This window comes from Garra rufa, chromosome 10, assembly GCF_049309525.1.
Source record: "Garra rufa chromosome 10, GarRuf1.0, whole genome shotgun sequence".
Taxonomy (NCBI): Eukaryota; Metazoa; Chordata; class Actinopteri; order Cypriniformes; family Cyprinidae; genus Garra; species Garra rufa.
Genome location: NC_133370.1, coordinates 14,418,222 through 14,442,269, shown reverse-complemented (window position 1 = coordinate 14,442,269; position 24,048 = coordinate 14,418,222). Strand labels below are relative to the sequence as shown.

Genomic DNA, 24,048 nt, shown 5'->3' with positions numbered 1-24,048 from the left:
TCAAGTCATTTGCATTATGTTTGTGCATTTAAAGCAACTGTTTTAGGGGAAATATATCATTTCACATGCTCAAGCTATACACCAGACATCACAGTTTCATTAAAAAGAAAGAAACAAACATCCTATACATAACTTCTGATACAATCTGAAACAAAAAAAGAAGAAGAAAGACATGGAAGAATGACAGGATGTCCTTTTCTAGTACAGAGATTATTAAACCCCCCAGTCTGACCAAACAGGATTCACGGCAGTATTAACATGAATTTCATTTAGATTTCATCAAGTACTGTAGTCAACTACATCTTAACTATATCTAAGTGTCATAACAGAATGATGCAAGCTTTAGAAATGTACCAGTTGATGTTACAGGTTCAACCATCTTTGCGCCAAGTCTGTTTTAATAATAATTTACAAAGGATATACTTTAAGATGGTTTCATCATCCACAAAAACTTTGTATCTCATAGGAAACAAACAGAAAACAGACAGAAAGTGTATTTACTCAATTGGAATGTCTGAAAAAGCTTCTCACTGAAATGTTACGTTAAAAAGTTAGATTTGACATGCAAAGAATATAGCTAATTATTTCTCTATGACTCTGGAGATGCATTAAGGTCTGTCAGATTGTTAGTTCAAATATAAAATGCTGTATACATACACATAAATACAAAACATGTAAAAATGTCCTGATTCCTGTTTTTTTTTTCTCCCATCCCCCATTTCTGCATGCTAATCAAAATACATAATATACAAAACGATACTTTAGGTTTTGCGATAAAAATTTTAAAAACAGAAATGGTTCATTTAATTTCATACAGCAAAATTGTTCCATTTTGTTGAGACAAGTGAAGGCAAATAGGTAGTAGGCACAAGTGACAGGTCATATTGAGAGGATGGGATAGTTCAAGTATTATAATACTTCTCTGGAAGGTAAAAAAACGGGGGAAAAGTATTTTGTTAGGCCAGAACAATACTCAAAACGAATAAAATACAAGAGAAGTTTGACAGAAATGCATAAAAAGTAGAGAAGTTCAGGTACGCCCTAACCGATGCCATGGTGTTTGAACCGCTTACATGAAACAAATACAGAGACATCAGTAGAAAACAAGAGAGGTCTACAGTCAGTGGCTCCTCCGGTTTCATAGCCCCTTAAGGCACATTAAAGGAGAGTTTGGTGTGAGGAGGCAAGACATGGTGATTGTGCAAGTTAGTCGCCCACATAGAGATGACTAGGGTCCTCAGGGCTGGATCGCAAAGGTCCTTCATGGGACAAGAAGGGAGACTCTGCCGGAGTGATAGAGGTTCTCACAGGAATCGGTTGTGAGAAGGAATTTGGGCACTGGCACATAGTGACAAACGGCTAGCGGTTACTCTTCATTGCCTCCTTGGCAGCAAGTATGAGGGGGGTGAGGCTGGAAAGAGGCTTTGCCAGCTTGAGGAAAGGATGCTGGAAGAGAGAAGGACATTAGTAGAGTTAACAGAAAATTACCTAGCCATCAACACCTCCACAGTCTATTCCAGGGGTTCCCAAACCTTTTTTTGTCAGCTAAACCCCTTAGACTTGTTATTTACACTCTTAAAAATAAAGGTGCTTCAAAAGGTTCTTTAAACGATGCCATAGAAGAACTTAGGTCAAAGAGCTATTTCTTGCTGACCTTTTTATAATCTGAAGAACCTTATTTGGCACAAAGAACCTCTTGTGAAACAGAAAGGTTCTTCAGATGTTAAAGGTTCTTTATGGAACCATTTAGACAAAAAGGTTCTTCTATGGCATCGTGAAGCAGCGTTTTTTTTTAAGAGTGTACTTTAAATACCCCCTGAGAATTTAAAGGGGACCACAGGTATTTGATGTGGATTTTTTTAAATAACTTAAATCGTCTATGAGTTTTCTACTACATTTTTCAGTAAGAGACATCATTTACATTATCTTTTTTTAAAATTAAAATAACTTAAATGATTATAATAAAATATTAACAGCAATCATTCGTTTTAACTTTATAAAAATGAAAGCAGAAATACACCAGTCAAAAAATTTTAATGTTTATTTTTAAAAGTCTCTTCTGCTAACCTAGCCTGCATTTATTTGATCCAAAATACAGCAAAAGCAGTAATATTGTGAAATATTTTTGCTGTTTAAAATAACCTTCTATTTGAATATATTTTAAAATGTAATTTATTTCTGTGATCAAAGCTTAATTTTCAGCATAATTAAATGTCACATGATCCTTTAGAACTCATTCTAATATGCTGATTTGCCGTCAAGAAACATTTTATTGTTATTATTATTATTATTATTATTATTATTATCAATATTTAAAACAGTTGAGTACAGGATTCAGGATTCTTTGATGAATAAAAAGACCCAAAGGTCTTTCATTTATCTGAAATAAAAAGCTTTTGTAACATTATACACTATACCATTCAAAAGATTGGAGTAAGTAATTTTTTGGGGGGGAAAGAAATTATAAAAATGAATACTTTTATTTAGCAAGGATGCTTTAAATTGATCAAAAAGAGAAACACATTTATAACGTTACAAAAGATTTCTATTTCAGATGAATGCTGTTTTTCTTTTTCCGATTCATCAAAGAAACCTGAAAAAAAAAATCAGCTTTGAAATCCCAGAAATCAATTACATTTTAAAATACATTTAAAAAGAAAACTTTGTATCAAAGAAATAAGGCCCTGGTGTATTCAAACAGAGTTATTAACTGACAAAACTCGTTTGTTGAGGCATTTTGGGATTCAGTTTTGCTCCTCACCTGCAGGAGTTCTTTTCCTCCACCTCTCTTCTCCACATCCATCTCAAGGCAGCGGTTTAGGAAGTCTCTAAAAATGGGTGACAGCTTCTCTGGGTTCTGGAGCTCTGGGGTGCCATTAGTTGCGATGAGGTACAGCGCCTAGAGATGAACATTAAGCATTAATAAATCTTTTTGTTAAAGTTAAACAGATCACTTGAACCACCATCATTAATTACAAATAGACTTTACAAATGATTCAGTGACAGAGAGTAATAAAATTACAGAACAAGAAAGGCTTACCCTCAGAGGATTCTCATTGAGATAAGGAGGTTCGCCCTCTACCATCTCAATGGCCATGATACCCAGGGACCATATGTCCACTTTGGGCCCATAGGCTTTACGTGTGACCACCTCAGGGGCCATCCAGTAGGGTGTTCCTACCATGGTGCTTCGCTTACTTTGCTCAGGTGTGATTTGAGCACAGAATCCAAAATCGGCTGAAAAGAGGAGAACAAACAATTCATTCAAACTGTTCTGACAGAATAAATCCAAAACTTCACAGAGAGACCATGGACTCACTTAGTTTGACAGATCCATCCATTCCTAACAGAACATTGTCACTTTTGATGTCTCGATGAATGACCTGGTTTGAATGCAGGAACTCTAGAGCTTGTAAACACTGTGGAGAAAACAGACCACAATGTTCAGGTGGTGATGGGAAAAACAAACTGCTTAGAGCTCACAACTATGCCAGAAATACTGTACCTCTCTGCAGACAGCAGCGATTTGTGCCTCATCCATGCAGGTTTCTGTTACAACATCAGTCAGAGAGCCTCCAGCAAGATACTCCATTACCACAAAGAGCTCATCTCCCACCAAGAAGCTAAACACAAACACACAAAAAACAATAGGTAGAGGGGTGGAGTGAAAACATACTGACTTCGATACGATACCTGACTAAAATATCTACTACAACTGAACCGATACTATGACAAAAACATAGAATGACAGGTAAAGCAATTTAATAATAAATGATGCAAAATGGATGTTATTTTATCTATTAAAAAAGCATTTCGTCTCTCTTTAAAAACATAACAAAATACTAAAAATCGCATGCCAGTGCCACTACACAGGACCAAGCTGAGCCTATATTATATAGTTTATATTTATATTATATAGTATTTTTTGTTATTTTATATTTGTTGCAAGTAACAAACTAAACAACAAATACAATAAAACAAAGAGGGCCCCTATGTAATCCATTTTATTCCCAAATTCCATTTTTTGTTGTTTTAATTTTTGTGGATTCTGTTTTTTCTTTTTAAAAATTTTCTAGATGTCTAATTAATTGTAAATTAAATCATAAAACAATAAAGAATTTAACAGCAATTTCTTAAAATTTTAACAAAAAATACATTTTAAGGCCCTTCATTTTTTTTATTATTATTTTCCCTCAAATTCAGTTTTATTTTAATCAAATTCTGTCAATCTGTTTTCTGGATTCCATTTGAATAGTTTCATTAAATTTCAATGATCAAAAGCATGTCCAATTTAAAGATTAATTAGATTTTTATAAAGAATTAATTTTTTATATTTTTTATATCTTTTTTTCAGATATACTGTCTTGTGTATTTACAATTTCCTTGTAAACAAATGTTGGTAAATATATTTTTACTGGTAAATATTCCTTAAATATTTTTTTTATTAGTAGTAATAGCACTATCATTACATTGAGTAATATTTCTGTCAAGTTAAACTGAACATTTATTTTGACGGGATGCTGCCTTTATGTTTCTGTTTGTATATGTGACAATGGTTTCAAAAGTAACAGTAAAATGCGCATGAAATGACTCTCACAGCCGTTCAACATAACGCACACTTCAGTATGTGTGTAGTAAACTGTGCATCTATTTATTCATACAGACATGCGTAGAATGTGCAGGATTGATATTTAAATTAAATTCTGTGATATTCCGCTGTATACAGTAAATTCCATTTTTATGACGATTCTGTCTGCGTACTAGTACAATGCGGAACTGTACCGTTTTTAAAAGCAGGGTATCGCGATACCTTTTTAGTACCGGTATATCGTGCAACACTTTGGACATGTTTAAGTGTTAACCCTGGACCACAAAACCAGTCATAAGTAGCACGGGTATTTTTCATAACTTTAAAGGCAATTTTCTCAATATTTAGATTTTTTTGCACCCTCACATTTCAGATTTTCAAATTGTTGTCAGTCAAATATTGTCCTATCCTAACAAACCATTCATCAATGGAAAGCTTATTGATTCAGAAAAAAGTGACCCTTATGATTGGTTTTGTGGTCCAGGGTCACAAATAGCTTTAAGGGATGTAACTACCTGTCTACGAAGTTGACAATGTTTGGGTTCTTCAGCTCCTTCATCACCAGGATCTCATTGATGATCAGTTCCTTCTTGGGCTGCTTCTGCAGGTTAATCTGCTTGATGGCAACCTATGGAAACAAATCACTTTCAGTTTGCTTGGCTTATGTCAACTAACTGAGAAAGGCTAAAATTTAAATGAAACAATTAAACTGTTCAGGAAAACAATTATAGATGACATGAGGGTGAGTAAATTAAAAGGAAATATGTATTCAAGAATTTAACTAATCCTTTAAATACACTACCAAACAAAATGTTTGGGATTTTTTGAAAGAAGTCTCTTGTGCTCACTGGAACAGAATGTATTTTTTTTTTTTAAAAAGGAAAAACAATAATATAGTGAAATATTATTACAATTTAAAATTCAGTTTTAATATAATTTAAAATGTGTTACATGATGTCACAGAAATCATTCTATTTTGCTGATTTGGTCATCAAGAATCATTTCTTATTTATGTTGAAATTATAGTGGATTCTATTGATGAACAGAAAGTTAAAAAAATGATTTGAAACCAAAATATTTTGTAACATTAGAGATGTCTTTACTATAATTTGTATCAGTTTTATGCATCCTTGTTAAAGAAAATTATTTCTTTCTCAAAATCAATCAATCAAGCAATCAATCAATAAATCGCATGTGGTCATCCCAAACTTTTGAATAGTAGTGTACATTAAGCACTTGTCCTTGACTCTCAATGTTGTTTATTTAAAGGACTTTTCTCAGGAAATATAGATTAAAAGTAAATTAAGAACAGAATAGAGAAAATACCTCTTGCCCAGTAGCAACGTCAATGGCTGTGTACACCGTACCAGACGCACTGTAAAGAGAACATTCAATTAAATCAATCTTAGATTATAGTAAATAAAAACTCAGCTATTGGTTAACTGTGTTAGTCATACAGAGTGATATATTAAAAGTAAAACTTCCAAAATAGCTACAAATCACTGAATATATTTACCCTTGTCCAATTTTTTCGTATCTTGTGTATTTTTTCTTGGGGTCTCCAATACTGACAATAGTTCCTGAGATCAACCACAACAACACAGTTAGAATTCTTAAAACAAAATCACTTTCACATGCTGAAGTGCATATAATTCCAGTATTGTTAGTAACCACCAAAGACATACTAAGTTTCTCCATAATCTCCTCATCTGTCATCTTGCCCTTGCCCTTCTTCTGTTTATCTGCTGCTTTGCAACCATCTGTGTCCGCAATGGCAGCAGGTGCCGGAATGGGATCGATGACAGAACGAGTGTATACCTATCCAGACAACAGAGACACCAACAATATGGCATTCGCTCAAAAACCATAAGAATTGAGTAATAATGCCTTTTTGATATGACAAGAAATGTCCACTTACGGATATGGTGTGCTGTGGACGTGGTGCTACAACAGGAGGTGGGGCTTCATCATCGTCATCATCATCAGCATCCTTGACTGGTGATTGCTCTGAGCCTTTTTTTGCTGGTGGTGCATCTTTATCTGAAATCAAGAGTAGGAATAGACATTACAGGATGAATACAAATATAGCTGGAGTGGTGCTATGTATATATACTCTGTAAATACCTGTAAAGCTGAGGTATTTCTGCCTGCTGTTGCCTGTGGAGTCGTAGAATTTGAGCACATCCAGCACAGCCTGAGGGTTTTTCTTCTGCTCAGATTTCGTGATGTTGGAGGTCTGCAGGAGCCGAGCCCACTGCTCTGGCATGCCCTGAAAGAGAGAAACGAGAAAGATGAGAAAAATGGGAATGAAAATAAGGAAGTGAGTTAGGGCTAGGGCTGGGCGATTCTTTCGATTTTTTTAGATTAATTCGAATTTACGTTTTAAGACGATTAAATTTTTTATTAAATCAAGGTATCGCGATTTTTTTAATAAAAAAAAAAAATGTATTCAGAACGGAAAACAACGCGTTCTGGTAAAATAACGCGAGTCACTAAGGGGACATGATTAGCTGCTTACTAGCAAGTTAGCCTGTTACATTACAGTACATACAATTTCACTTACCACATAAACAGAGTAGAGAGATGATTGAAGACAATGGCGAATTATTTGCATATCAGGGCTCTAGAGTGCGACCTAATTTCTCAATGGTGCGAGAGCCGTTCAAGGGCAAAAAGAAACTACTACATGCGACTATGAAAAAATATTTAGGAGCACCATGTGCGACTGACCCGACCAGCATATTTGTATTTGCACTGAGTGGAGCTTCAAAGGTTTCTATGTGTTTTGCACGTTGACTAATGTATCTCAAGTGTAGAGAGAGTGTAAATAAGGGACTGAATGAGCAGTAGCTTTGTTTATTATAATAGAGCTTTGTGAGATTGCGAACTAAGATGAGTGACAGCTTTTAATCATTTTTAAGGGAGTTTGTAAACGAGACATTGATTTATTACAACAGTTAAATAAACAAGTAGTTATTATTAAGTGACTTACATTGTCTGACTATAACACTATTGCCTGATTTTGCTCTATTTCGTCGTCAAAAGTGGTCTGAAACAAGTCACATCTGAGCCGCTGCGCATCTCCACTCAAACACAGCGGTGTTTCGTTTATGAATGAACATGTGTTTTTAAACGAATCTAGTGAAATGATTCAATTTCCCATTCATAAAGAGTCACTTGCTTTATTCTTGAATGAACCATCCGTTCGAATGAATCAAATGAATATGATTCAGTAATTAAATCAGTGTCTTACCACCACCTGCTGGCAGATCGTTTCAGTTATTTAAATCATTTAATATTTCTGTGTTCAAAATTGTATATTTTTGTATAGGATATAAGTGCAAGAGAAAAGCATGGCAATATATATTTTCCTCCCATCTCATATTTATTTGTCTTACAAACATTTACTGTGTCTGGTATGATAAGAATGGGGCCTGGTGGAAAGCACTGATGCAGTTGCAATGTATATTGCAAAATATATGGTGCCCATATATATATTGTGGAAAAGCTGGGGTTTCTTTACATGCTATAAGAAGTAAGGGGGAACAAAATCGATTTAAATCGTAAATCTGATTTTTTGTGAAAAAAATCGGGGATTTTATTTTTAGGCCATATCGCCCAGCCCTAGTTATGGCCCATCTAATAATCTGATTAATTAAACTCCAGCAAATTAAATCAGTGCACAATGACAGACAGGAGACAAATGGTTGCAGAATTCAATCTAGGCGATTGAATTGGCAATTCTTTCCAGTATTTGATGGATCAGGACAGATCAGGGGCAGCATGGGTAAACTGCGCCAGAGGAAAGTAGCAAAGTGTGTCTCACTCACAGTGAACTCCCCCGTGACAGAATCGAAGCCCACGTGTATGGTGTGCTCGAAGTCTGAAGGGCTTGAAATCTCTGGGCGCTCCTTATCCTTGTCTTTTTTTCTTCCTACGACAGAAAGAATGGTTGTGGTTAGATGCTTTGTTTTGTGAGACAAGTCGCAATTACCTTTTTTTATTCATAATCCATAATAAAAGTTCCAGAATCAAATGATTAAAAAGTAAATCAAATAAATTAAATATATAAATATTTAATCGAATGAATCACATGAATTTAGCTGAGAAAAGCACCTACAAATCTTTATAATTGGGAATTTACATACAGATGTAAATAATAGTTAGAAAATATACTAATTATTAACTAAAAAGCTAAATTGAAACCTCATGATTTCAGAGAAAAATCTATACACATTAATGATGCTGTTAACACATTAAAAATGACAAAGTTAATCTTCTTAAAATCACAATCCTACTGCAAAAAAGATCAAATAACAGTATAATAAAGGAAGACATTATTTAAGTAAATTTTTTGTGCCTTAAAAATATTTTTTTGTGGTATTCCTCAAAAATGTATTGACTCAAAATACTGATTTGAATTCACCCTGGGTCCTCCGGTCTTACCTTTCTCTGCTGAGAAAATGGATATGATCTTGTTGCGCGGTTTGTCCCTCTTCTCCTCTGGGACGGAGGGCAGGGGTTTAGAACTAGGGTTTGCTGACATACTGTCCTTAATGCCAAAGTTGCTGCTCATTCTGACTGGGGGGGCAGGGGGTTTGTCCTCCAGCTCTCCGTTGTCAGACATGACAGGGAAACACACTCAGAAGGGTAATAGGGTTTCAGAGATCAACCTGCAGAGGGCGGCAGAGAAACAAACATCTGATAAATGAATTGCTGCACTAAAGACAATTAAGATACAACAAATGAAGAGAATGACAGATAACAGATATCATGGCATATCAGATTCATCAGTAGCAGAATACAAGCAAAATAAACAAACCAGCCAAGGATGTTTGTCCAGTAATGCGGTAGTAAAAACAATGTAACTATTTCAGTAAAATCTCAGAGGGACAATTTCAGAATTTTATTGTACAGACCTTTTACGAAAGCTTTCCAACCACCACAATAGCCACACCAAGAGTCTGCTAAAACAGTGCAAAGCTCACTAACCACTAGCCAACAGCTGCTACTGTGCTACAAAAACAGCCAGTCAACAAGTTAGCACGGACAGAGAGACTCTGTCTCACGCTCAGCTAGCTGCCAACTCTTTTTTAAGATACGCCAACAATGTCCGCCCCTGTGTGAAAGCAACTGATACTTTTTGGAGTATTCACTGCTTATATGTAACACAGAGAGCTGTCAGTTAGCTTAGCATTGCTATCCTCTGAGAGTAACAGTTGTAGTATTAGTAGGTCAATTCAACTGAAAGTGCTGAGGTTTTCAGGTCAGAGAGCAAGTCTGCACAACAGGATGTCTAGCTAAGGATGGTTGTGTGATGTAAGCACACTTAAACCTACTAAGCTTTGCTACCTAGCTGTCTGGAAGTTATGACAGCATCATAACCTAAATAAAACCTCATAAGTAACTGATTTGATGCACTCTGCATAGGCAGCAACCACATTAATACCTCACCACACATGAAATAAAAAATAAAAAAATCAGTTCTGAATGTATATATATATATATATTATCTGTACATTAGAATTGTCACTGTGGCTGTCACAATAGACTACGCAATTGCTGCCTTTCTAACAGGTAAATGCAATGCTGATTTCATCTTCAGTGAGGTCACAAAAGGGCTCTTAGGGAAAATTTGAGGGTATTGTTTTGTTATTGTGATGTACTTTAAAGGAGAAGTTCACTTCCAGAACAAAAAATTACAGATAATGTACTCACCCCCTTGCCATCCAAGATGTTAATGTCTTTCTTTCTTTAGCTGAAAAGAAATTATGTTTTTTGAGAAAAACATTTCATTTCTCTCCAGATAACGGACTTATATGGTGCTCAGAGTTTGAACTTCCAAAATGCAGTTTAAATGCGGCTTCAAACGAACCTAAACGTGGTTGTAAACGATCCCAGCCGAGAAAGAAGGGTCTTATTTAGCGAAACTCGAAATTTATATACTTTTTGACCTCAAACACTCGTCTTGTCTTGCTCTCCCTGAACTCTATGTATTCTGGGTTAAGACACTTATGTTGAAAAACTCCCATCGTATTTTCTCCCTCAACTTCAAAAATCATTTAAAAATCATCCTACATCACTGCAGAAGTACCGACCCAGACTTTGCAAAGTGAACATTCAAAAAAGATCAAACATCCTAACAAAAAGGTAAAACAGCGATGTAGGATCGTTTAAAGCCGCATTTAAACTGCATTTTGGAAGTTCAAAATCGGGGCACCATTGAAGTCCACTATATGAAGAAAAAAATAAATAAAATGTCTTCCTCAAAAAACACAATTTCTTTACGACTGAAGAAAAAAAGACATGAATATCTTGGATGACAAGGGACATTATCTGTAATTTTTTTTTTCTGGAAGAGAACTGTATGGAATTGCAAATGATTCTCTTAGTGATAAAACTAAATTCCAGCAACAAAAACAAAATATGTAGTTTCGGTCAATTCTGGCCGAGATTGTTTAGAAGGGCCCAATCATTTTTTTGATGTTGTGTTTTGAATGCACACAGTATGGAAAAGCAACAACAGACAAACATGTCAGCAGTGTGGACATATTTCACAATGAGCAAAAATGATGATAGAAGAGCAACATCTAAGTATAGCTGGAATATTGAGAAGCAGAAGAAATTGGTGAAGAAATTTACCACAACTGGTTCATTATCTGTTAACAAAAGGCCCTCAACAGTATATTTAGTTCAATCACCGAAACTTAATTTCAGTTTTGGCTAAACACATCTTTCTGATTTTGGAAGTGAATTTCTTGAATCTTGAATCTTTTTCTTTTTAAATTTCTACTAGTAAGGCAGATATATTTCTTTATATCTTAACAGAAAACCTCAATGGTACAAAGGTGTTTTTGGCAACAGTCTGTCAAGTCTGGTAAGAAATCAGTGCCGTCATGCGGCTGTCTGCATCCTCTCCGCCCCTGTCATCAACATTTCCAAATAAGGTAAAATCCTGTCTCACCTTAGTGAGGTCAATTCAGCAAATCATATGCAACTCAACCTCGACGTGACCACAACGTCTTCCTGTTTGACAGCACAGTTCAACTGTGCATTGTATTCAAATAACAAAGGTCTTAGATACCTGATTGATTATAACTACTAAGACAAAAAAGAGAGAGCATGATGGCCAAGAGTTTTTAGGTTTAATGAATCTGACTCACTTTGATGTTCCAATTAAATAACTGCTTAACACAACCACAGATTACAAAGTTTCTAGTTTCTACTGAATTCTTCAGAAGCAACGGTCTAGCTGAGCAATGATGAAATGAAAATGACAAACAGTGATGCAACATTAAAAGTTTAGTTGAACAGTGCATTTCACTACTATAACGAAGACCTAAATAAATCCCAAAGAAGAGCTTTCATCATGAAAGCTTAAGACGACCCTAAAAGACATCATGTTTTACCTGAGCTATTACAAAGATACTTCTGAAGAGTTAAGAAACGATCAATAAAAGAGTAACTGTTGCACAAGTCTTGCAAGATCTTTGACTGACACTCGTGAGCTAGTTCCTGTTTCCCTACAGAGAAAAAAATGGGCAGAATAAAGATCTCAAAACATTCTTAGGTTAGAATAAGAAATAAAACTCATATGTATAACACGCAATTTAACAACAAAAACCCTACACAAACCATGCTTGAAACACCTATCTTTAGTAGTCAGATTAAATTTTGTTGATTTCTTTTGAAGCACAATCAGTCCAAAAAGCTTTTTCAAGCCAACACCACTTGCTATTTCAGCTTGTGAGGCACAGATTCATCACTAAAGAAATCAAAGAAAAAGAATGCAAAGCGATGCCAGTGCCACCACTAACACCATCTCACCCTGAAGAACCCTGATGGAAAGATCCAGCTGATGTCCCGTGCCCAGATCTGGCACACTCCTGGGACACTGAGGGTCTTCGCTATGGTGTGTCCACAGTCTCTTTCTCCCTGTGCTTCCACTGAAATGATAGTGATAGAGGCGTGTTGATGCAGGCATGCTTCATTCCACAGCAGGATGAAATTCTGCGAGTGCAGTCATGCCTTTGTGCTGTGCATTGCACCCCTCAGGCTTGATGTAAGGCTCTACAGACATTAGACTGGACATACCTTTACACACCACTGCCTCTCTCTCTGAGGAACCACTGCCGTTACACAACAACCGCACGAATAGGAATGATTCAGGATTATGGGATGTGTTTTAAGAGCTTGATTTGAGAGCGCTTTCACCCCCACAAACTTATGGAAGAGGATCTGAAAAGAAAGAGCTCTTGTTTGAAGCATGGCTTCATTCACTATTGAATAACACTACACAGACTGCCAAATCACTGCGGATTTCAGTACGACATTTTCCATTTTTCCATAAGGAATGTTTTTTGGGATCATCAAGTCTTAACTTGTTTTCCCGTAATGACAGTGATTTGGAGAGGTGTGGCTTTTTCCAGCACGCAGCGTTTTATAGGCTCAAGCGCACTTCTTCATGGTCCATTTCATGAGTTTTTTTTTTCCCCACTCAGAGCCAGTGTTTCAAGTTTCCGCTTTAGAAACTCTTAGTCTAGCGCTATCATGAATCTTACAGCCTCAAGCAACTGATTCCACAACTATTTCTGTTAAGCCATACGGAAAAAAAGGATAACGTTTAGTATCCAAATTAGACAAATGGCTTTTTTTTGATAACAAGAATCATTTAATAAAGAGTGTAGTTCAGAAATGACTAAGATAAGTTTAAGAATGCTCCATGAATCTTTTTCACAGAGACCTGGTTTGTAAAAAACTATTTGTGATCCTGGACCACAAAACCAGGAAAAGGATCAATTTTTTGAAATTGAGATTTACAGATCCTCTGAAAGTAGCCTGGCTAACGCCAGACCACGTTATGACTTCGTCATGATTCGTGGTCTGGGAACCACATGTTAATTTTCTCGTATTTGAGGCGTGGTTTACGAATGCCCAGAGCCGTTTATTGGGCGCTACGAATGTCTATCAAATGTGCCTGTGCGTAGCTTATAGCCAATCGTTTCAAACATACCGGATGACGTATACAGAGCGATGGTTTAACAGCAAAAGTTGCTCTTTTTTCAAAATAAACTTGCGTTCTAAACTACTTAGAACACTATCTAAGGGGCCGTTCACATGTCGCGTCTTTTGCGCGCTAAAGTTCGTTATTTCAAATGTAGACGCGCGGTATGCGACCGCATAATGGAAGCGACGCGGTTGCGACGCGCTCGCAACGCACTCGCGTTTTCCATGCGCAAGCTACAGAGCGGTTTGGAAAGGAGAAAGCGACGCGCCTAGCGTTTTCCACGCGTTTTTAGGCACGACATGTGAACGGCTGCATCGAATGATAACTTGCTGGCATGCTGGATCCATAGTTATAAACAAACTGCTTCGGAGAGTCGCGACGCATAGAAGGCGTCATCGTCTTGCTGCTCCCTCCCCGTTCTGTGATTGGTTCCCTATCTGAGGTGAAAATTTGGTCCATGGTTTCCATGCTACTTTCCTGCGTGAATAAAATCGCGCTGCGCGGAAGGCAGCATGGGGACACCCAGGCTACTCTGAAAGATGAATAAATAAGCTTTCTGTTGATGTATGGTTTGTCAGGATAGGACAATATTTGAAAACCTGGAATCTGAGGGTGCAAAAAAAAAAAATCACTTGTCCAAATGAAGTCTTAAGCAATGCACATTACTAAGAAAAAAAATAAATTTTAATATATTTACAGTAAGAAATTTACAAAATCGCTCTATCGAACATGATCTTTACTTAATATCCTAATGATTTTTGGTATTAAAGAAAAATCTATCATTTTGACTAATTTAATGTATTTTTGGCTATTGCTACAAATGTACTCATGCTATATTTAAGACGAAGTGAATCAGACATCAAGGCTTGTGTTGGGTTCGTTGTTGCATTCAAAAATACCGGCATACATAGATGCACACAGTTTCCAGTCAAAGGTGACCAAATTTTAAATTATTTTTTGCCTCATTTGTGACCATTTCAGTTGTAATTTCTAGAGCTCTGCTGAGGAACTCTTACACATCTGTCAATCATCCACTGTTCTTTGCAAACTTTGCAGAGTTCCTCAAACCAACACTCAAAAAATAACTTAAAAATAAAGGATCTTTATTGGCATCAATGGCTCCATGAAGAACCTTAAACATCCATGGAAAATTTCTAATGCAGAAAACGTTCTTTATAGTCGAAATAGATTTTTAAAATGTTCTTCAAATTAAACTAAATTCACTGAAAGTGAATTTCTTTGGGACAGCAGAAATGTTTTTTTTCTATAGCATTACTGCAAAAACACCATTTTGGAACCTTTATTTTCAAGAGTAAATGTTAGTTAGTAAGTGTTTCCTAACCAAAAACTTGAGCAAGCTAATCAAGTTCTTCAGGATCACTAGAAAACCACAGGTTTTTCAGTTAAACTCTGCAGGGCAGCAACCCTTCAGGACTAGATTTGAAGAACCCTGCTTTCAAAGATAACTACTCTGTATAAAAAAATCTGGAAATGCTCATACATATACAGACCTCTTCAGTACGCAGTGACAGATAAACCACCTTGAACAAAAACGTTTGCTAAATGAAAAAGTGCACATGGACATACTGTAGATCAAGTGAAGCAACAACAACAGCTTGACAACATCTAACAGCTTTTCACTTGCCACTGATCTAACAAGTTTAAATTTCATGCATATTTGACAGCTATGAGTCACCGTGTTTTTTTCTGTTTTTACTTTTACTTTGGATTAAAGCTTCATCACCACAGCGATAGACATGAATTCAAAAACCTCTCTTTGATGAAATCCAACTGACCCTTGCTTGGTTGACAGGCAATCTGACCAATCATAACGTTGAATCTACCATTTTGTCCGACAAACAAATCAAACAGAGTAGATCAACTTTGGTGGACTTAAACTTGAAATATGTGTATTGCCGTCGTCTAACGGTTAAAATAAAAAACGTTGATGTTCATTCATGTTTTTTTGTCCTTTAATAAAGAAGAAAAGACAATCGGTTCACGTGTCGATTGATCTAATAAGGCAATACACTGATCTGTCATGCAGGGTTGCCAGGTCTTCACAACAAAACCTGCCCAACTGCTACTCAAAACTAGCCCAATCGTGCTTCGAGGGGGTCCCCCAATAAAAATCACGTTACGTGGGGTAAAATACATGTTTTTTGATGGGGTTCCCCTTGTAATATTCGCATTCCAGGGGATAAATATTATGTTATTGGGGTCGCTTCAACTCACGGCCATGAAAAATTACCCACGGCAACAGTGTTAAAGTAGCCCAATTCCGCAGAAACAGGAACGTGGACTTGGCAACACTGCTGTCACATTAAAGAGCCACAAAATGTTTGATGTTTGAATTTATTAAAAAATGACAACAATTTAAAGACCTTGTTTCATACCAGAAGTAACCTGCTCTGTCTCGTCTGTCGGCGTGTTGTCAGTTTCCTTTTTGCTCTGGAATGTATTTTTTACTGCATGAAAACATAATGTGTTTTGTGAGAGTTGCATTGTTTGTCAGACATAGCAACAGTAACTAAGGAGGGTGGGTTTTTGCTAAGGGTCAACTACGAGTGGTCAGGAAATTAAATAAAATACATAAACTGCAATATCACAAAACAATCCAGTACTGTTCAAAAGTTTGGGGTTGATACAATTTTAAAAGTCTTTATGATCACTAAAGCTGCATTTATTTGATCAAAAACTAATAAATAATATTAGAATCTTTCGAATATATTGATCTAGTGCTCATTTCTTATTATCATCAATTTTAAAAACAGTTAAAAAACTTTTTCCAGGATTCTTTGATGAATAGAAAGTTCAAAGAAACATGAATTTTTTGTACCAGTGTAAAAGTCTTTACTGTTACTTTTGATTATTTTAATGCATTTGTGCTGAATATTAAAAAATAATCTTTTTAAATCTTTAAAAAAAAAATAAGCATAACTTCCTAGTCATTCCAAAAGAAGAGCATGTCGCTAGTAAGACCAAAGTCATGGGTTACATGAACCAACAAAAATACAGTTCCTTTAGATAAAAGAATCTGCCAAATGACATTATAAAGATAACGTTATTTATTACATTAGATATTCTTTACATGCATAAAAAGTAAGCAGGACTTCAGCCAAAAGCTGTCCTCTCAGGGGAAGTGAGATGAAACTGCCAGAGAAAGCTCATGGGAAGCGGGACTGTGGACATTCCCGTCTGCTCCCCCGAGCCTCTTTGATATGAGTCGGCCCGGCCTAAACTAACTAGCATATATTTGTTTTTCACAGTTACAGACTGGCGGGCCAAAAATAAACATAAGGTGCTAGTGACTATGCATGCAATGAAGGCCCTGCATATGAATGCAAGATCACCACTATTCACTAATCAGCATTCAGCCAACAGAAATTATGCAATGATACAAGTTCTGTGGACTGAATCTTTCAAGCACATTTGGTCAAAAAATTCTAGCTATGTTACTTCTGATAGTGCTGATTACAATCTTCAAGCAACCACTAGTGAGACAGTGAAAAAAAATCCATCAGTAGAGTGCCTTCACTTCCTATTACTCACATCCCTTCTTCTTCTGATTGGTGGATGGATAAGAGAAGCATTTCCTGATCCTACCAGCCACGACCACTATAGGTTACACACTTGCACTTAATCTGACCAACTGGACCAAAACAAAGATATCAGAGCACGCCTCTCTTTTACAGATGTGTGGTTGTGTAGAGGAACTGTTTACAGGAAGACAGACCAGGGGCCTTTTGTATTTGCAGCTTCTATAAAAGGAAATACTGAGCAAGGCTTCCTGAACTAAGACTAGCTGTCGTTCTTCTTCCATGCTAGGGGAGAATGAAGGCATGTGCTTGTCCAAAGAAGAAGCAGACAAAACTGCCAAATTCTTGCTTATTGTTAAGAAAATAAAAATGTTGTCATCATTTACTCACCCTCATGACTTCATTTCTTCTGTGGAACACAAAATGAGATGTTAGACAGAATGCTATGAGAACTATCAGACTCAGTCACCATTTATTTACTGCATCTTTTTCATACAATGAAGGTGAATGGTGACTTAAATTGTGATTTTATGCCAAACATCTACTTTGTTTTCCATGAAGAAAAGAAAATCTGTCACATGACATGCCAGCAAAAATATGATCGCAATGCCCAAAAGATGAGACTTTGATTTACAATATTTTTTCTCACACAAGTACACTACAAACACTAATATAAAACAACAGTTGATGTCAAATTCTAAAACGTTACAGAAACTACGATTTTGTTGACTACCATCTACTTGAATTAATTCATATTCTTTTGGGCAAAAATATTCCAGAATACCTCCAAGTTAATTGGAAAAACAAACAGCTCTGCATTGTTAAAACAAGACCTCCAAGTATTATAAAACCAAAATCTTAATGATAAATCATAAATTCACATTCTTTTTGAATATCAAGTAATCTGCGCACTGCTGGCCGAGCAGATGTCAGGATTAGATCAGTTTTACATTTTCAACTCACCAGAACTCCCGCAAACCTCTTCAAAGTTTTAGCTCCGCCTTTTTCACTCGCATAAACGAATTTTGCTGCAAGTATAATGAAAATATCTCCCTGGAGATTATGATTTGTGATGCCGTGTCGACGCGCTTGCAAGTTTTTTGAGTTAACTTCTTCTTGGACCCGGGATCTGTCTGCTATGGCGGAGGGGAAGCGGAACTGTCGACCCAGCCCAGTGTTTGGACTTCACCTAACGTAGCTTTTTAAGTTAAACAGTTTTTAATCTAAATTATTATTCATAAAAACCTGAATAAATATTATTAAACCGCGCGAAATACTAACAGTGATAAGTAGTTTTCTGCAACCTCAAACTACTACTCTTGTCTGCAAATGGGTTCCGTCTATGACGGCTCTGTTGCATGACGGGAAATGTAGTCTACATTTCATTGCACTGCCCTGAGGTGGCGTATTCTAAAAACTACATTTCCCTACACCAATCGGATTCCAACTTTACCAAGTGATTTCATTCTACGACTCACCGGTATGCCAACGCAAGTGTTTTGTCCTATGACAGGCAGACGTTTAGATTAACACATATAAACTTAATTTATATATTGTAGATAGTAAGATACAAGATAAAGCTATTTAGACAAGGCATTAAAAATAACAAATCTGTGCATCATCATAAATAAACTTTATTCTAAAGCAAAAAGAAAAGAGATCCAAGCCCTCTGCTGGCACCAACTGGAAAATGCATTTAATATTCATCTCTGTTGATACATTCATGGTCGTCTACACAGCAAAGGCACTTTTACAAAAAGTTAATTATTTCCATTGAAGAGATTGTAATAACTGGAAATTTCATTCAGGATGCACTGTAGAAGTAGACTATTTTTTTCTCATGTCTTGGGTGCATCGTGGACAGTACCTGTCAATGGAAAAGACAACACTTTAAAACTGCAATATTAAGTACCTGGAATAAGTGAAATATAAAAATAAAAAATAAATGAGGTAAAGGGATTTGGCTCACCATTTTCCCTTTGGTTTGGTTGTTAGGCCAACACAAGCAAAGTGAAACCATTCTATTGGACACTGTTAAAAGAGAAGAAACCTTTTTAACAAGACTTTTCTCTGGTCTTTACAAAAAAATGCATATCTTATTCTGCCTATTCCCACTGGACTGGCAGTATTGTTAATTTTATAAACCATAAATTAAATCCATTAGTATTTTTCCTAATTTTACTATGTAAAACAATACTTGTCTGTGCAACAATTGTAGTTTCTCAAACAATGGCTTTGTATTTTTTATAACCATTACTCACATCAGAATTGTCACATCCGATCATTTCTCCATATGATACTTGACTACACAAACAGTATGTGGGTTCATTAGGGTCCACTGGCATATCCAGGACATCTGATGGGTGCATTGCGAGCAGAGATTCACTTATGTTTGCACTAGTGTTTGAGAGACAAGAGACAAAGAAAGTGTTGAATCCAAAGTCTTAACAAAATAAATAATGGCATCAATCAAATGTGTCCTTTTAATAAGACAGTTACCCAGCTTTCTGTTTTTTCTGCTTGGGCGAGTCTTGATCTGATCCTTTCTTGTCTCTTCCATGGGATCCCTTCTTGTCTTTTATATTCTTTTCCTCTGAAACAACAAACAAGTGTTTAGTCTCACCCACACTGGGCATTAAAGGAGTAGTTCACTTTCAGAACAAAAATTGATAATTTACTCACATCTTGTCATCCAAGATGCTCATGTCTTACTTTCTTCAGTCGTAAAGAAATGATGTTTTTTGAGAATAATATTTCAGGATTTCCCTCCATATAATGGACTTATATGGTGCCCCCGAGTTTGAACTTCCAACATGCAGCTTCAAATAGCTATTCGGTTATTTAAAAAAAAAAAAAAAAAAATATATATATATATATATATATATATATATATATATATATATATATATATATATATATATAAATATACACTTTCTACTCATCTAGGATAATTTAGAGCCCTTTGAAGCTGCATTTAAACTGCATTTTGGAAGTTCAAATTTGGGGGCACCATAGAAGTCCACTATATGGAGAGAAACCCTGAAATGTTTTCCTCCAAAAATATAATTTCTTTCCGACTGAAGAAAGAAAGACATGAACATCTTTGATGACAAGGGGGCGAGTACATTATCTTTAAATTTTTGTTCTGAAAGTGAACTACTCCTTTAATTATATTGATACATACTTGATATGTGAACCTGGACCACAAAACCAGCCTTAAGTAGCACAGTTATATTTGTGGCAAAAGGCAAAAAATACAGTGAATGGGTCAACATGATTGACTTTTCTTTTATGCCAAACATCATTAAGATATTAAGTAAAGATCATGTTCCTTGAGGATATTTTGTAAATTTCCTACCATAAATGCATCAAAACATTGATTTTGATTAGTAGTATGCATTGCTAAGAACTTCATTTAAACAACTTAAAAGGCAATTTTCTCAATATTTAGATTTTTTTTGCACCCCCAGATTGTAAAATAGTTGTATCTCGGCCAGTTATTGTCCTATCGTAATATCAATGGAAAGCTTATTTATTCATCTTTCAGATTATGTATAAACCTCAATTTAAAAAAAGACCCTTACAACTGGTTTTGTGGTCCAGGGTAACATATGTCCTGAACAATAATACTTACTTCGCGATTGCTTTTCATCTGAGCTATCTAATTCACCCGAGTCCAGTTTCTCCTGCAGATCATTCTCGAAGCGAGCAAGATCAGCATCCAACCGCCGAATGTGTTTGTCCACCTGAAATGCAAGGAGACTTGTTTTTGCTTGATGCATTTAGTGGTTCATGCAAATACAAAACTCAGAACTTAATCTCACCATTTCATAAATCTGCATTGCAAGCTGAACTTTGTCATCGCTGTATTCTTTGCATTTGTTGTAGGCATTTTCAATCTTTTTTAAATGCTGGACACGATCCTCAGATGCTAGATTTCTAACTTGTGCAACATACTCAGAAGCTAGATCACTTATCTCTGCTTTTTTCTCTGTGAACAACAGTGAGAAAGCAAGTGTTCATTAGTCAGAAGTAAAAAACTAAAAGTTAACTATAATGGCCTCTGATAGAAAGCCATAGTGATCCAAAAATGCATACCTTCAGTTCTATTATCCAAATCTTCCATTAATGAGAAGTTTCTCTGCAACTCGCAGGGAAGCCCCTCGATGCCTGGAATGATTACAATTAAAAATCTGAAAAAGTGTTTTTACACGGCAGGTAAAGAAACAACATGCATGCACATGCTACAGGAAGTTGACCAAAGGTATTTATAAGATATAAAACATACACAGCCACTCAGTCTTGTACAATTCAGCATTTTATCGCAACGTAACACATAAGACAAAGTGAATTGAACACAGATGCTGATAAATTTGTAATGCTGAAACACATCTCAACTCACAAGTGGGCTGCAAGAGGACTTAATCACATTTCACACAACTTGACAGTAATCCAAAAAGTGGCAACACGTTTTTAAAGAACACCGTTTAAAAACTTACTGTCCAAATAATGCTCTAAGTACATTCCTTTCGCCATTTTTAATTGTATTGGCTTTGTGATCCAGGCGTGTACGATGGTTTGTTTAGCGCGCTGAATTTCCCTTCATGGAGTAGCTGTGTAGGTTATTCGATTTTTATATGAAAATGAGCAAGTGTACTACTGTTAAGTAAACGCATAAGACTGTCCACGTGGTTTATATATCAGATATTGTAGCGTAACATCTTCATCTGTAGTGCATCAAGTAACAGCCTACTCAACATCGCCATCTACTGCAGTGGAGTTTCGGGTAGGCGCTTCTCTCTCTGAGAAAGAGCAAGAGAATACAAGGAAATTCGGCTGGTATTATACAAGTTTAGACATGTCGAATACTCTGTCGTATTTCTTAATATTAACTGCAAAATTATGTCTTTTTTGATAATGTTTTAAAGGTGAGGGACAAGACAACGTGACGATACATAGCCTACTCTATGTTAAGAATTTAGCACAAGGTGGCAGTGTCGTCTTAGGTATTAAAGACAGTTAAAACTCACTATCATAAGAAATACGACAAATGGCTTGACTGATATTGATTTAGCCTATTTAGCGTTTCCTCTGTATGTATGCTGCACATGGACAATGGACATGGTGAAACGGCTGTCTAATGGAGCCTATTGAGTTTAAGAAGAACAGAGACCTGAAGTCATCCTCAGCATTGGTGAGACCCACTGTGAGGAAATCACACTTGATCCTAATGCAAAAACATTAGAGATGTTGGGATGCAACACCATAGACATAAATGGAGACATGCCACCACAATATTCGATTTAAAAATGTTAAATGACAATTCTAAAATAAAAATAAAATGAATGAAAAATATAGTGTTTTCACAGCACGTTATCAAGCAGCTATTATGGCGGGACTAAATGTAAACAATACTGCTGAAACAAAACTAGTTTGCTGATTATTGCTGCTGAAAATGATCAATTATTGTCATGTTTTGGGCTGTACTAATCATTCAGACTGGAAAAAAAAAACATTTGGAGTACTATAGACTGCCAAACATTATCACAAATCAAGGAGAGGAGTGCAAAAACTGTCTGAGGAACAAAAGGCATTTGTGGTTGGCCAAACTGAACCAGGGCAAGAATCTTGACAACATTAATGTTTCTTATAATTTCTGGTCAGGTAGGTGAAATGCTAATATTTTAATCAATACTGCTCATACTTATCTTTACCACCTATTGACTTTAGTTTGCCAAAATATTGTGTCCTTTCCTGCTACTAAGTCCTTCTCTATATGATTTAGCAGGTTCCACCCGTCTTTTCATGGTGTAGACAGCATAGATTAGCAAAACAACATTTTTAGAAGTACATTAAGCATGCTGTTGTTATCTGAGTATCGCCAATATGGCAGCAAATCTGGGTACCTGGATACCAAACTGTGACGTAAGTGTAAACCCTCTATACAATGGGATACATTTAAACTATTTTTAAATCCAAGAATGTGTTTAAAGTTTGCCTTTCAAATAATCCTAATTGTGATGGTGTTGTTGTTAAAAATAATATGAGAATACTATTTGATGAGATGAGGGTAAACCCTGAGGCAATAAGGATAGTCTGTGTATAAATGACTCCTCCCAGGTTTTGCGTTCAGCATTTGTAAGTGATGAAAGCAGTAACAAGACATAGATATAAGCTCTATTAAATATCATAATATTTCACAAATATTTAACACTGCAGGGATATGACACTGTGCTATAGTAATACGCTTTTTGTGACAGCATTTATCTTAGGTAGGTATTTTGCCTTTCTTGCTATTTTTTCTTATTCAAGTAGTTAATATATTCTTTGTGGACAATGATTTATGTTTGATTGAACAGGATGCACAGCACAGGACACTGTAATACAGTCCAAACCAGTTATGGCAGCTTATGAAGATGGAAAAGCCACTCTCGACTGCACTTACAAAGCAACCAGCACTCAATACCCAAATCTCCTCTGGTACCAACAGAAGACTAATGGATCGCCAAAATACATGCTGATCAGACTTTCTGGATCTAGCAGTAATGACGAAGAGTTCAAGGACAGATTTAATGCAAATCTCAACACATCTACATTAATGGTTCCTCTGACAATCAAGAATGTGCGCCTGTCTGACTCTGCTGTGTACTACTGTGCTCTGAAGCCCACAGTGACTGAAACACACTCAACACTAAGACAATAACCCCCGTTACCTCTATTTCTAAAGTCAGTAAACAAAAATCTATTTGTTCTATTTGGTGGATATACTGTATATTGCAACATTTAGAAGTTATATTTAAATGTATCCATTTTGGCAGAAAATCACATGCACATCATATGTAGTATATTAATTCAATTCCTTTTGGAATATTATTTGTATATATGCAACATTAACACATTTTATGATCAAATCT

At 36.0% G+C, this 24,048-nt stretch overlaps 2 protein-coding genes across 2 annotated transcripts; both read right to left on the bottom strand.

Moving 5' to 3' along the window:
- Nucleotides 1–353: 353 nt before the first annotated feature.
- pak2a (p21 protein (Cdc42/Rac)-activated kinase 2a) lies at nt 354–18,467 on the bottom strand. Its single transcript, XM_073848203.1, has 15 exons — nt 18,098–18,467; nt 17,525–17,543; nt 9,035–9,261; nt 8,419–8,522; nt 6,713–6,857; nt 6,507–6,628; nt 6,274–6,406; nt 6,105–6,168; nt 5,915–5,963; nt 5,104–5,216; nt 3,506–3,623; nt 3,320–3,419; nt 3,041–3,237; nt 2,762–2,899; nt 354–1,446 (listed from the first exon to the last, which is right to left on the bottom strand). The coding sequence occupies exons 3-15, from the start codon at nt 9,213–9,215 to the stop codon at nt 1,360–1,362; spliced, it is 1,551 nt and encodes a 516-aa protein (XP_073704304.1). The 5' UTR covers nt 9,216–9,261; nt 17,525–17,543; nt 18,098–18,467; the 3' UTR covers nt 354–1,359.
- A 342-nt stretch (nt 18,468–18,809) lies between these two features.
- Nucleotides 18,810–21,744, bottom strand: ing5b (inhibitor of growth family, member 5b). Its single transcript, XM_073849694.1, has 8 exons — nt 21,634–21,744; nt 21,233–21,304; nt 20,959–21,125; nt 20,769–20,880; nt 19,634–19,727; nt 19,396–19,531; nt 19,104–19,165; nt 18,810–19,001 (listed from the first exon to the last, which is right to left on the bottom strand). Exons 1-8 carry the CDS (start codon nt 21,668–21,670, stop codon nt 18,962–18,964), a joined length of 720 nt encoding a protein of 239 aa, XP_073705795.1. The 5' UTR covers nt 21,671–21,744; the 3' UTR covers nt 18,810–18,961.
- Nucleotides 21,745–24,048: the final 2,304 nt, after the last annotated feature.

What these genes read in the sequence shown, in the direction of transcription:
- pak2a (XM_073848203.1), bottom strand. Translation starts at nt 9,215, where the DNA reads ATGTCTGACAACGGAGAGCTGGAGGACAAACCCCCTGCCCCCCCAGTC. An exon ending in TACGAAAAAATTGGACAAGG is followed by an intron (nt 5,964 to 6,104) that starts GTAAATATATTC and finishes TTCTCTTTACAG; the next exon opens with TGCGTCTGGTACGGTGTACA. An exon ending in ACGTTGCTACTGGGCAAGAG is followed by an intron (nt 5,217 to 5,914) that starts GTATTTTCTCTA and finishes TTGTTTCCATAG; the next exon opens with GTTGCCATCAAGCAGATTAA.
- ing5b (XM_073849694.1), bottom strand. Translation starts at nt 21,670, where the DNA reads ATGGCGAAAGGAATGTACTTAGAGCATTATTTGGACA. An exon ending in CTTAGAGCATTATTTGGACA is followed by an intron (nt 21,305 to 21,633) that starts GTAAGTTTTTAA and finishes TAATCATTCCAG; the next exon opens with GCATCGAGGGGCTTCCCTGC. An exon ending in AGATGAAAAGCAATCGCGAA is followed by an intron (nt 19,728 to 20,768) that starts GTAAGTATTATT and finishes TTGTTGTTTCAG; the next exon opens with AGGAAAAGAATATAAAAGAC.